Source organism: Coregonus clupeaformis, chromosome 12 (genome assembly GCF_020615455.1).
Source record: "Coregonus clupeaformis isolate EN_2021a chromosome 12, ASM2061545v1, whole genome shotgun sequence".
Lineage (NCBI taxonomy): Eukaryota > Metazoa > Chordata > Actinopteri > Salmoniformes > Salmonidae > Coregonus > Coregonus clupeaformis.
In genome coordinates this window covers 56,875,013-56,888,685 of record NC_059203.1, presented here as the reverse complement: position 1 = coordinate 56,888,685, position 13,673 = coordinate 56,875,013, and the positions used below count along the sequence as shown (strand labels likewise).

The window sequence follows — 13,673 nt, the reverse complement described above, 5'->3', positions numbered from 1 at the left end:
CGCCAGAGGTAGCCTGACTGCCATTAGGTACCGAGATGAGATCCTCAGACCCCTTGTGAGACCATATGCTGGTGCGGTTGGCCCTGAGTTCCTCCTAATGCAAGACAATGCTAGACCTCATGTGGCTGGAGTGTGTCAGCAGTTCCTGCAAGAGGAAGGCATTGATGCTATGGACTGGCCCGCCCGTTCCCCAGACCTGAATCCAATTGAGCACATCTGGGACATCATGTCTCGCTCCATCCACCAACGCCACGTTGCACCACAGACTGTCCAGGAGTTGGCGGATGCTTTAGTCCAGGTCTGGGAGGAGATCCCTCAGGAGATCATCCGCCACCTCATCAGGAGCATGCCCAGGCGTTGTAGGGAGGTCATACAGGCACGTGGAGGCCACACACACTACTGAGCCTCATTGACTTGTTTTAAGGACATTACATCAAAGTTGGATCAGCCTGTAGTGTGGTTTTCCACTTTAATTTTGAGGGTGACTCCAAATCCAGACCTCCATGGGTTGATAAATTGGATTTCCATTGATAATTTTTGTGTGATTTTGTTGTCAGCACATTCAACTATGTAAAGAAAAAAGTATTCAGATCTAGGATGTGTTGTTTAAGTGTTCCCTTTATTTTATGAGCAGTGTATATAAATAAATATAAGTGTACACACACTGCTAACACACCACATACTCAGGCCCAAAAAATGCACATTACTAACATACAGTGTACCCCATATACACACACACACACACACAACTCTGGAGCACAACATACATACGCAGCACACTAATACACACTAAACAGAATTAATTCAACTGCAGTCTCTCCTCCTCCCTCTGCTTCGCATGCTGTTTTTTCCCTCTCTCTTTAATGCAACACATCTGTTCGGCAGAGTGACGAGTGACAGATATTTAAACCGTTTCGTGAGGCCTCTTCCCCCTTATTTTCTAGCCCGCATACTGAGTAGCTCTTTTGATCTGCGGGGACATGCGGGACCGTCTTTTTCTGGAGCCCCTCCAACATCATGTAGCGGCTTCACCCTGGTGAGGGATAACCGGTAGCCCCATAGTGCCCTTCCCTAGTTCCTCTCACCTTCTCTGCTTTGGAGTCAATCTCCAGCTCTGCTATTTTCGCCCATTTCTGCCAGAAGTTGGGATCGTCCAGGGAAATGTCAGTTCTGTTTCCAGAAGACACAAAGCTGGCCTGGAAATGACAAGGAAAACAAAAGCGTGCACACATGCACGCGCACACATGCACGCGCACACAAACACATCAACCTGACTGGATCTATGTGTGTAACATACACTTAGATGTGCTGAGAAAGCTGATAAGGCGTGAAATCAGACATTGGTGAAAGAGTTGCATCTCCCTTTCCCCACTTACTCGGAGTGTAAAGCAGGGGAAACTGAAACTTGTGGTGACTGGCTAACATGTCATTCTTCTGATAGTTATAGAGTACCTGGACGGTGACAGTTTTAGGATTAGGGTTTAATCTATAAGGTAGGGGTAAGGGCTGTGGCGGTCACGACATTTTGTCAGTCAGCCGGTGATCCAAAGTGTCTCTCACTCACATGGCTCTGTCACGTGATTGGGTCTTTCTCACAGGCTACAAGTGAAGACAGACACATCGGGGATGCAACGGCGCGCATCCTTATCCAATTCCGAGGTGCATATTGAAGATATTGGAAGAACTGTCCACATTTACTTTTCGTCAGCCAACAAGATGAGTAAGCATAACGAACAGCAAAAGCACTAGCCTATGTCAATTTACCATCCCACATAGTACAAAAGTTGACCTATTCTATTCTGTGCGAGAAATAAATATTCCAAACATAGTCTGGGACAGTTGTGGGATGCGATAGATCCCAAATGAATACAACCACTAACATCAAAATAACTTTTTTATACAATGAGCCTGACGCAACAGATCAGAATGTTTAGCTTAAAATGTTGATAAACTATTAGGCTATTTCTTCACATTATAAGCGCAGCAATGCGCACATGGTAGTAGGCTATAAGTGCGAATATTACCTTAGCGGAAAACACCATTATCAAAAGTGACCGCAAATGCAATTATGCATGTAATGCTTTTATTATAAAGGTGCATTTTTATGGTGAAACTGATCTTCCCCAAACTTGAAACTCACGCGCTGCTTATATATGCCAGTTAGGCTCTACACCCCTTGTAAAGCAGATTAATGTGCTTAATTTTAAGAAGTTATTTGGCCACTTTAGTGGTGATACAAACCTTATTAACACATATAACCCCTGACTAATATCCAGAACATCACTATCCAGACAGAGAGCTCCACCTTCGCCAAGGTAAACCCTCAATTGTAAACCTAACCCTTACCATTCAACAGGTAAGGGTTAGGTTTACAATTGAGTTTACTTTGGCAAGTGTGGAGCTCTCTGTCTGGATGGTGATGGTCAAGATATGGGTCAGGGGTTAATGGTCAGATGTATAAAAGGTTGGGGTTTAACTTGGCGAAGGTGGAGCCCTTGCCTACCGTCTTGATGTTGACAGTCTGGATATTAGGGTCAGGAGTTAGAGGTCAGGTGTATAAGGATCAGTGTTAACCTTGGCGAAGGTGGAGCCCTTGCCCTCTGTCTCGATGGTGATGGTTTGGGTGCGGCGCTGCAAGATCTGGTCGATGTCCTCCTCACAAAACTTGGAGCCCTCGTCCTCTTCATCCATCAACGCTCCATAAGCCCCCTTCCTCAGCAGGTCCTCCACCTCAATCTTGGTCATCTGCTGCGCCTTTAGGACACCATGCCCCCCGTTAGTTAGGCAGCCATACCAACAGCGCTCAGATCAGCTGGACCCAATTATAGATCAGGGTTGGGGTCAATTCCATTTCAATTCAGTCATTTAAACTGAACTAAACTCAAATTCTCTTTAATGCTTTTCAATGATGAAAATTGGAATAGGAACTGGTATTTTCAGTTTAGTCCCTGAATAGAATACTTTATTTATTTCCTGAATTAGATAGTTAAAGTTTGATAAAAGGGTGTAGGTGTAAAAAACCAGGATAGTCCAATGGGACATGTTTAGCATGACCACTGAAAACTGTTTGTGTTGTACTGCAAAACAGGCAACAAAAGCATTGAGAGGGACTGCAGTGCTGAGTGTGGACGGACATAGAAATCTCAAAGATGACTACTATATGAAGGTGGTAGACAAGTGAGCTCCAACCTTTTATTTGTATATTAGAATATAATATATTTCTAAACACTTCTACATGAATGTGGATGCTACCATGATTACAGATAATCTTGAATGAAGTGTGAATAAGGATGAGTGAGAAAGTTCGACGCAGAAATATCACCTCCCCCCACAAAAAAATGCTTGTCTTGGGGGTATGATATTTGTGCATCTAACTCTCTCACTCATTATTATTCATGATTCATTCAGGATTATCCGGAATCATGGTAGCATCCACATTAAATGTAGAAGTGTTTAGAAACATATTCTAATTTTATTTACAATAAAAGTGACTCCAAAATGACACATTCATTTCTATTGTGCACAAAATAACCTGAAACACAACCGAAACAAACAGCAAATGCATTCTACTTTAATACACATACGTGAATTTGTCCCAATACTTTTGGTCTCCTAATTTGGGGGGACTATGTACAAAAAGTTGTGTAATATCTAAATGGTTCACCCTCAAATAAACAAATATAATTTCAAATCCAAAGTGCTGGACAAGAAAAATGGTGTCACTGTCCCAATACTTTTGGAGCTCACTGTATACAAAGAAAATCCAGACATCATCACACATTCATCCTTCATAGTATAACCTAGTCCTAGATCTGTTTGTGCTGGCATGACGATGGAACGATGACAATAGGAGTTGGCAAGACAGCACAAACAGATATGGGACCAGGCGATCATAGCACAGTCACTCACCCCATTGAGGCTGCCCTTTCGATTGATGTCCTGCAGCACAGCCTTGTCTAGACCCAGCTTCAGACTGGCTTTGTCAAACATCTCCCTCTCATAGGAGTTCCTGGTGATTAGCCTGTACACCTTCACTGCTTTACTCTGGCCGATGCGGTGGCAGCGAGCTTGGGCCTGGCAGGGACAAACACAGAGCATTTTCACACACAGGGCTTGAAACAGTTATTTTTCACTGGCATTCAAAGTTTCAAGTTTTAATGTCACGTGCACAAGTACAGTGAAATGCCTGTCTTGCAAGCTCTAAATCCAACAACGCAGTAATCAATATCAATGTAGTCCTAAAAATAACAGAATAAAAATACAAAATAATAAGAACATTGTGTGAGTAATCTTTTTCTTTATACCATTTCATACTGCATGCCCACATGAAATAGCCAACGCTTTTATCCAAAGCGATTTACAGTAGTGAGTGCATACACATACAGTGGAGGCCCCAGCCGGAATTGAACCAAAAATCCTGACATTGCAAGCGCCATGCTCTATCAACTGAGCCACACAGGACAACATGAAACAGCATCAGGAAATGAGTATAACACTTCTTAGTCCAGGACTAGGTTTAATCAGGGTCCGGAAAAACGGGACCTAAGTGGTACTGAACTTTGTGTTGACTAACCTGTAGGTCGTTCTGGGGGTTCCAGTCTGAGTCGAAGATGATGCAGGTGTCTGCAGCGGTCAGGTTGATGCCCAGGCCCCCAGCACGGGTACACAGCAGGAACACAAAGCGGTCAGAGTCCACCTTACAGAATCTGTCGATCGCTGCCTGGCGCAGGTTACCCCGTACTCTGCCGTCAATGCGCTCATAGGTGTACCTAGAACCACACATACAACTTATGAACATACTGTAGCAACCTCAACCGAACACCTAGCGACCTCATCAAGAGCTTCGGATCTCTTGGCGTAACGGTGAAGGTGTTGGGCTGACAGTCACTGGCCCCAGGTTTGAGTACTGGTCGGGGAACCCCAGAATTCTCTACAATACATACATATTATGTATTTAAACATACAGTACCAGACAAAAGTTTGGACACCTACTAATTCAAGGGTTTTCTTTATTTTTACTATTTTCTACATTGACATCAAAACTATGAAATAACACATATGGAATCATGTAGTAACCATAAATGTGTTTAAAAAAAAATCTCTCTCATTAATGCAACACATCTGTTCGGCAGAGTGACGAGTGACAGATATTTAAACCGTTTCGCGAGGCCTCTTCCCTCTTATTTTCTAGCCCGCATTCTGAGTAGCTCTTTTTATCTGCGGGGACATGTGGGACCGGCTTTTTCTGGAGCCCCTCCAACATCATGCATTGATGACAGCTTTGCATTCTCTCAACCAGCTTCATGAGGTAGTCACCTGGAATGTATTTCAATTAACAGTTGTGCTTTGTTAGAAGTTAATTTGTGGAACTTCTTTCCTTCTTAATGCATTTGTGACAATCAGTTGTGTTGTGACAAGGTAGGGTTGGTATACAGAAGATAGCCCTATTTGGTAAAAGATCAAGTCCATATTATGGCAAGAACAGCTCAAATGAGCAAAGACAAACGACAGTCCATCATTACTTTAAGACATGAAGTTCAGTCAATACGGAACATTTCAAGAACTTTCTTCAAGTGTAGTCGCAAAAACCATACGGCACCATGATGAAACTGGCTCTCATGAGGACCGCCACAGGAAAGGAAGACCCAGAGTTACCTCTGCTGCAGAGGATAAGTTCATTAGAGTTAACGGCACCTCAGATTGCAGCCCAAATAAATGCTTCACAGAGTTCAAGTAACAGACACAACTCAAAATCAACTGTTCAGAGGAGACTGTGTGAATCAGGCCTTCATGGTGGAATTGCTGCAAAGAAACCACTACTAAAGGACACCAATAAGAAGAGACTTGCTTGGGCCAAGAAACACGAGCAATGGACATTAGACCGGTGGAAATCTGTCCTTTGGTCTGATGAGTCCTAATTTGAGATTTCTGGTTCCAACCGTCGTGTCTTCGTGAGTTGCAGAGTAGGTGAAAGGATGATCTCCGCATGTGTGGTTCCCACCGTGAAGCATGGAGGAGGAGGTGTGATGGTGCTTTGCTGGTGACACTGTTTGTGATTTATTTAGAATTCAAGGCACACTTAACCAGCATGGCTACCACAGCATTCTGCAGTGATACACTATCCTATGTGGTTTGCGCTTAGTGAGACTATAATTTGTTTTTCAACAGGACAATGACCCAAAACACACCTCCAGGATGTGTAAGGGCTATTTGACCAAGAAAGAGAGTGATGGAGTGCTGCATCAGATGACCTGGCCTCCACAATCACCCGACCTCAACCCAATTGAAATGGTTTGGACAGCAGAGTGAAGGAAAAGCAGCCAACAAGTGCTCAGCATATGTGGGAACTCCTTCAAGACTGTTGGAAAAGCATTCCTCATGAAGCTGGTTGAGAGAATGCCAAGAGTGTGCAAAGCTGTCATCAAGGCAAAGGGTGGCTACTTTGAAGAATCTCAAATATAAAATATATTTTGATTTGTTAAACACTTTTTTGGTTACTACATGATTCCATATGTGTTATTTCATAGTTTTGATGTATTCACTATCATTCTACAATGTAGAAAATAGTAAAAAATAAAGAAAAACCCTTGAATGAGTAGGTGTGTCCAAACTCTTGACTGGTACTGTATATCCATACTGTGTTTAAAAAATAAATAAAACATCTTGCAATATTCATATTGTATCTCCAATCAAAATGCTTGGTCACCTCTTGCACTGTATATTTCAGTTAATAAATATAAAATCCCCTATGGATCATAGATATCCTGTAAAAATGTGTATCTAACACAGATCTATTCATCATTATGTCATAAAGTGACAGCCATTAATATGTTACGCACACGCACCTTTCCTGTTGGTCTTGGAACTGTCCAGCAAAATCATATATTTTTCCCTACTTGATAAACTGAACACAATTTCAGTCTTGGTCCGACTCTTTTTAGACTAGAGCAGAGGGTGAGGGGGATTGTGATCTGGGCACACATAGCAGAGCTTGAGCCCAGTCCAGCAGCCCCATCCCCAGCCCCGCTCTCGACTCTATCCTCAGCCCCAACCTCACCTCCTCTGGATGAGGTAGTCCTCCAGGATGTCCAGGCAGCGCACCATCTGGGAGAAGACCAGCACCTTGTGGCCGCCAGCAATCAGCTTGGGCAGCAGCTTGTCGATAAGCACCAGCTTCCCCGCCGCCTGGATCATGGCCTGGAGCTGGAAGTCCCAGGCATCAGGGCTGTGCGTTTTCCTGAAGCTATCCAGGATCTTCTCCTCCGCACCTGGACGTGTCCAGAGAAGATAAGGGAGAAAAAAGGGCTACTTAGCATGCATTGTAGAGAGCCTTGTGAAGGTCAGAGAAAATAGGTATAAAGCTATTTCCATAATGCTGCTTATAAAGTCAGAGTGGAATTATATAAAGGACTCTACAAGACTCTGGAAGCTAGAAGGAATACAGGTGTTAACAGATTCGTTCAGCCGTCAACTCATTTTACAATTAATATTTTATTATGAACTATTAACATTTGTAGAGCGTGTGTGTGTGTACGTGTGATGTCCACACGTCACCTTTGATCAGGTAGGGGTGGTTGCAGCACTTGCGTAGCTCCATCATGGTGTTGATGAGGTTGGGCATGTTGTGTTGGTTGGCCCCCTTGGCCAGGAAGGTGAAGTTCTTCTCCAGGATGGCACGGTAGTACTTCTTCTGCATGTTGGTGAGCTCCACCTCGATGATGGTTTCCTCCTTGGGCGCCAGGTTCTTCTCCACGTCGTCCTTCAGCCGCCGCAGCATCATGGGCTTAAGGATGGCCTGAAGCTTCTTCACCTGGGGGAGAGGAGAGCAGGGTTGGGGTCAATTCCATTCCCAATTCAGTCAATTCTGGATGTACTTAATTGACTGAATGAAATTAAAATTGACCCCAACCCTGGGACAGAGGAGGTCAGGATCTGATGGTCTGCAGTAATGAGCCTCTAGTGTAGCTACAGACACAGCAATATGTTTAGTTTAGGCTCAGACAAAACAATTGTTTGTTTAGTCTGGGCTGGACAACCAAGCGGCAAGTAGCATAGCGGTTAACAGCGTTGGGCCAGTAACCAAAAGGTTGCTGGTTCGAATCTCCGAGCCGACTAGGTGAAAAAAAATCTGTCGATATGCCCTTGAGCAAGGTACTTAACCTTAATTGTTCCTGTAAGTCGCTCTGGATAAGATAGTCTGCTAAATTATTAGAATGAATGTAGAATGTATAAAATTGCCGTAGACAACAATATCTTACTGTGGCGCTATTCATAACAATGTTTAAATTATCTGCAGATGCAACAATTTGATAACGACACGGATTCAACAACTGCTTGATGATGTAAAGTGCAGGCTTTCTGTTTTATTCAGTAGGATTTTAGCTATCATTAAGTGTATGATACAATGCTTAAAAGGAAATTGCTGAGGGGTATCTACAGTTGAAGTCGGAAGTTTATATACACCTTAGCCAAATACATTTAAACTCAGTTTTTCACAATTCTTGACATTTAATCCTAGTAAAAATTCCCTGTTTTAGGTCAGTTAGGATCACCACTATATTTTAAGAATGTGAAATGTCAGAATAATAGTAGATAATGATTTATTTCAGCTTTTCTTTCTTTCATCACATTCCCAGTGGGTCAGAAGTTTGCATACACTCAATTAGTATTTGGTAGCATTGCCTTTAAATTGTTTAACTTGGGTCAAAGATTTTGGGTAGCCTTCCACAAGCCTCCCACAATAAGTTGGGTGAATTTTGGCCCATTCCTTCTGACAGAGCTGGTGTAATTGAGTCAGGTTTGTAGGCCTCCTTGCTCGCACACTCTTTTTCAGTTCTGCCCACACATTTTCGATAGGATTGAGGTCAGGGCTTTGTGATGGCCACTCCAATACCTTGACTTTGTTGTCCTTAAGCCATTTTTCCACAACTTTGGAAGTATGCTTGGGGTCATTGTCCATTTGGATGACCCATTTGCAACCAAGCTTTAACTTCCTGACTGATGTCTTGAGATTTGGCTTCAATATATCCACATAATATTCCTTCCTCATGATGCCATTTATTTTGTGAAGGGCACCAGTCCCTCCTGCAGCAAAGCACCCCCACAGCATAATGCTGCCACCCCCGTGCTTCACGGTTGGGATGGTGTTCTTCGGCTTGCAAGCTACACCCTTTTTCCTCCAAACATAATGATGGTCATTATGGCCAAACAGTTCTATTTTTGTTTCATCAGACCAGAGGACATTTCTCAAAAAAGTACAATCTTTGTCCCCATGTGCAGTTGCAAACCGTAGTCTGGCTTTTTTATGGCGGTTTTGGAGCAGTGGCTTCTTCCTTTCTGAGAGGCCTTTCAGGTTGTCGATATAGGACTCGTTTTACTGTGGATATAGATACTTTTGTACCCGTTTCCTCCAGCATCTTCACAAGGTCCTTTGCTGTTGTTCTTGGATTGATTTGCACTTTTCGCACCAAAGTACGTTCATCTCTAGGAGACAGAACGTGTCTCCTTCCTGAGCCGTATGACGGCTGCGTGGTCCCATGGTGTTTATACTTGCGTACTATTGTTTGTACAGATGAACGTGGTACCTTCAGGCGTTTGGAAATTGCTCCCAAGGATGAACCATTTTTTTTCTGAGGTCTTGGCTGATTTCTTTTGATTTTCCCATGATGTCAAGCATAGAGGCACTGAGTTTGAAGGTAGGCCTTGAAATACATCCACAGGTACACCTCCAATTGACTCAAATTATGTCAATTAGCCTATCAGAAGCTTCTAAAGTCATGACACATTTTCTGGAATTTTCCAAGCTGTTTAAAGGCACATTCAACTTAGTGTATGTAAACTTCTGACCCACTGGAATTGTGATACAGTGAATTACAAGTGAAATAATCTGTAAACAATTGTTGGAAAAATTACTTGTGTCATGCACAAAGTAGATGTACTAACCGACTTGCCAAAACTATAGTTTGTTAAAAATACATTTGTGGAGTGCTTGAAAAATGAGTTTTAATGACTCGAACCTAAGTGTATGTAAACTTCCGACTTCAACTGTATAAGGAAGAATCAACATTCCCATAGATTCCTGTATTTTCACATGGCAAGTTTCCTATACATTCCTGTAAATTCCCATTAATTCCAAAGGAAAGTTTCCCACTTTTTCCCAGATTTGTTCAACTCTAAAAAGGGTACCCCCGAGAAAATCACCTGTTCCTCAGTCTTCAGATCTCCAAACTCCTCCAGGAAGAGGCTCTCTGAGGGGAACTGTAGGGGCTCCAGGAAGTTGAGCAGACTGAAGAGCTCCTCCACGGAGTTCTGCAGGGGGGTGCCTGTCAGGAGGACCTTGTGTTCCTACAGGGGTTAGGGTTTATAGTTTTTTTTTCATGATACTCAAAGACAACTTGGTATGTATCATCCAACTCAGCGATCCCACTCGTTAGTCTGGCTGATTTCAATTTGATTTTTCTGCTGTACTTCCCTCTTGACATTTGACATTTACATTTTAGTCATTTAACAGACGCTCTTATCCAGAGCGACTTACAGTTAGTGAGTGCATACATTTTTTATTTTTTTCATACTGGCGCCCCGTGGGAAACGAACCCACAACCCTGGCGTTGCAAGCGCCATGATCTACCAACTGAGCTACACGGGGCCAAGGGAGGGCATCCATGCTACTATTAGCCTTGGCTGGTGCTGCACTGAATTGACTACAAAGAACAATGCAGACGGTCAAGAGAGTTAGCTAGCTACCCCCCTCACCAGGTTCATGAGCTTGAGGCCCTCCAGGAGTTTACAATTGCGGTTCTTGAGGCGGTGGGCCTCGTCGATGATCACGCAGCGCCAGTGGATCTTCTTCAGCTCCGGGCAGTCGGCCATGATCATCTCAAAGGTGGTGATCACCCCGTGGAACTTGTACCCTCCCAACACTATGTTTCCCTATATACAGAGAAAGAAAGGTGGAAGAAAAGGAAATATTGGGGGAAAAAAGGAATTGAGAATGCTTTAACACTTCTTAAACACTTTTTTAGAGCAATTATTTAAACACTTTGATGAATGCTGTGAATTTGTCCGCAATGAGGGCAGATGTAAGTACAGTTCTGGTCCTAAATAAGTGTAATCCTACCATGGTAAAATCAAGAGAATTGCAGTGGCAACACATTGCGGTCCTCTCTGATCAAATATCAAAATGCGTAATATTCATTTTCCCTGATGTGCATTCCATAATGCCAGGCGTTCTTCTGTGAAGTTGATCCATCTTGTAACGTTAGAAGACAATAATCAAACCTGCAATTGTGCTTGCTGCCACACGGCACTCTGTGTGTCCCCTTTACTGCAGCAAAACATTCAGGTAACATTTATTCGGGCCTGAGCTGGAAGTGGGTCAGGGGCATTACGCATCCATTAAAGCTCTCTTCCATTACTTCAAAACACCTTACCTTGAGACTACCTCCTCAACATGAGTTCCTTAAAAGCACTCGAGAAGCATGAAGTGCAGATATTGTCAGTACCACGGAAACACATTTCTCGAGATACTAGTAGCAAGGTTCCACTGCGCTCTCTAATAAGGGTGGGAAATTAACTTTTTGGTCCTCCAGCCACTGTGGCAGGTAGATTTTTAAAATCTCCCAGCCACTCAGGATTCTTTACCAGCCAAAATATTTTGCGCCATAATTACAACCCCAAAAAACTAATACGGATGAACATGCTTCGTTTTTCTAAAACAATACATGTATTACTAGTAAGAAGTCATTTCTTAATTTCATTTCATTTTTGTGACCTGCTTCTTTTAACCAATGTATGTTAAAATAAATCATTTAGATACAATAGTAAAAACAGAAACAGTTCTACAACTGAACATCAAGAATCAACAAAATGCCTAACCTGCCACAAAAGGCGGAGTGATATGGCTTATTTATTATAGTTCAGGGCTCTACGCTGACATTTTTTTACAAGGAGTACAAGTAGAAATGAAGCACACAAATATATTTAGGAGAACAATTAAAGTATTTGAGTGTTTAAATGATAAGAAATGAATTAAAGTTAATGAATAAAGGTTTTTAGGAGTGATCCATGCTCAATCAAGCACAATCATTAGGTGAGAATTTTTCAGTTGCCCTTTTAAGGGACGGGCCATTACAAACAATGTAGAAGAAAAAAATTATAAAGCCGCATACAAACATGGTCTCTTTCTTGAGTAAGGCAGCTCCAAAAAGCAGGTGTTTCAGCCTAGCTCAGTGCTTTCTGTGGTGGCGGGGCAGCCAGCGAAAGCACAGAGCGTAGGCGTTGGTAATCTTCTCTAGTTGCGCCGTGATTGGCTCAGTGTTCTGTCACTCATGGGGACACTACATCACCGCGGAATCTACAGGGAGAGCAAGGCAGTTCAAGCCCCTTTGGGTGCTGCCATAGATTTACAGTAGAAGTGCCCGTCCAAGAAGGCTCAAGGTCATTGGACACAGATAAAATGACGTCAAATCACATTATATCTACTGTAGCTTTGATTGTACTGATCATGTCAATATCATACTTCAAAATCTTAGCTAGCATATGAAGAGAAAATATAGATCAAATGTATCGGTGCTCATCGGCCATTGGAAATTAACATTACACAACAAGACGAATGAGTGGTTTGGATGGATGGTTTGGAAGGAATCAGTGGCTAACTGTGAGCGTTGCAAAGCAATCAATATTTTGCTTCCCCTGACTGCTATTCGGTGGAGAGGGTGTGTGGTTCAAGTCTGGGTTTAACCCCCTAGAGTCGATTTCCGTGGCCCAGCGTAAATCTACTTAGCATAATAAAAAAAATCCATAAAAATCTGTCAGTTTAAGCTAGAGATGTTTTTTGTTGTTGCATTGGATGCATCTCAATCCACCGCATCAGCCAATGCCGCACTTCCACATCTGCGGTAAAAGGTGGCAGAGCTAGAACGGTGTTTGTCAGACCATGACACATCCCGAAAATCGGTTTTCTCACGAAAACGTATTTAGTGTCCTAACATTTTGGCCCACAAACCAAAGATGAGACTCTCACAAACACGATGGTGTCTCCGTTTTGCTCTACGAACCCCACAAGCATCTTGGAATTCGTCTGAAGACGGTACAGCCGATCTGTCAACTTCTGTCTGTAGTGTCCGATCAGTTTGGGCTACACACTAATATGAGTAAAGGAGAGACTCTCACGAACACGTACATGTTGGTTGTTTTGCTCTAGGATGCCCACAAACCACATACGACTAGTCTGAAGGTCCCTGTACCAGTTTTAAAAAATTAATAGAAGTACAGTGAATTAGGAAAGTATTCAGTCATTTTCCACATTTTGTTTTCGTTACAGCCTTATTCTAAAATTGATTAAATAGTTTTTCCCCCCCTTCATCAATCTACACACAATACCCCATAATAACAAAGCGAAAACAGGTTTTATTGCATAAATATTCAGACCGTTTGCTATGAGACTCGAAATTGAGCTCAGGTACCTCCTGTTTCCATTGATCATCCTTGAGATGTTTCTACAACTTGGAGTCCACTTGTGGTAAATTCATTTGATTGTACATGATTTGGAAAGGCACACACCTATCTATATAAGGTCCCACAGCTGACAGTGCATGTCAGAGCAAATACCAAGCCATCACGTCGAAGGAATTGTCCGTAGAGCTCCGAGACAGGATTGTGCCGAGGCACAGATC

At 42.8% G+C, this 13,673-nt stretch overlaps 1 protein-coding gene across 7 annotated transcripts in view; it reads right to left on the bottom strand.

Annotated features, from left to right (window-relative positions):
- The window catches only part of LOC123492070 (chromodomain-helicase-DNA-binding protein 6-like), a 123,427-nt gene that overhangs the window by 34,202 nt on the left and 75,552 nt on the right, over positions 1–13,673 (bottom strand). For 6 of the 7 annotated variants that reach the window (XM_045223990.1, XM_045223985.1, XM_045223989.1 and 3 more), the window contains exons 13-20: positions 10,753–10,929; positions 10,201–10,344; positions 7,555–7,810; positions 7,058–7,268; positions 4,574–4,769; positions 3,910–4,074; positions 2,575–2,754; positions 1,086–1,196 (exon numbers count right to left, since the gene is read on the bottom strand). In XM_045223990.1, the coding sequence (XP_045079925.1) occupies positions 1,086–1,196; positions 2,575–2,754; positions 3,910–4,074; positions 4,574–4,769; positions 7,058–7,268; positions 7,555–7,810; positions 10,201–10,344; positions 10,753–10,929 (1,440 nt within the window). The remainder of the gene's footprint in view (positions 1–1,085; positions 1,197–2,574; positions 2,755–3,909; positions 4,075–4,573; positions 4,770–7,057; positions 7,269–7,554; positions 7,811–10,200; positions 10,345–10,752; positions 10,930–13,673) is intronic. The other variant, XM_045223986.1, reaches the window with a different exon arrangement.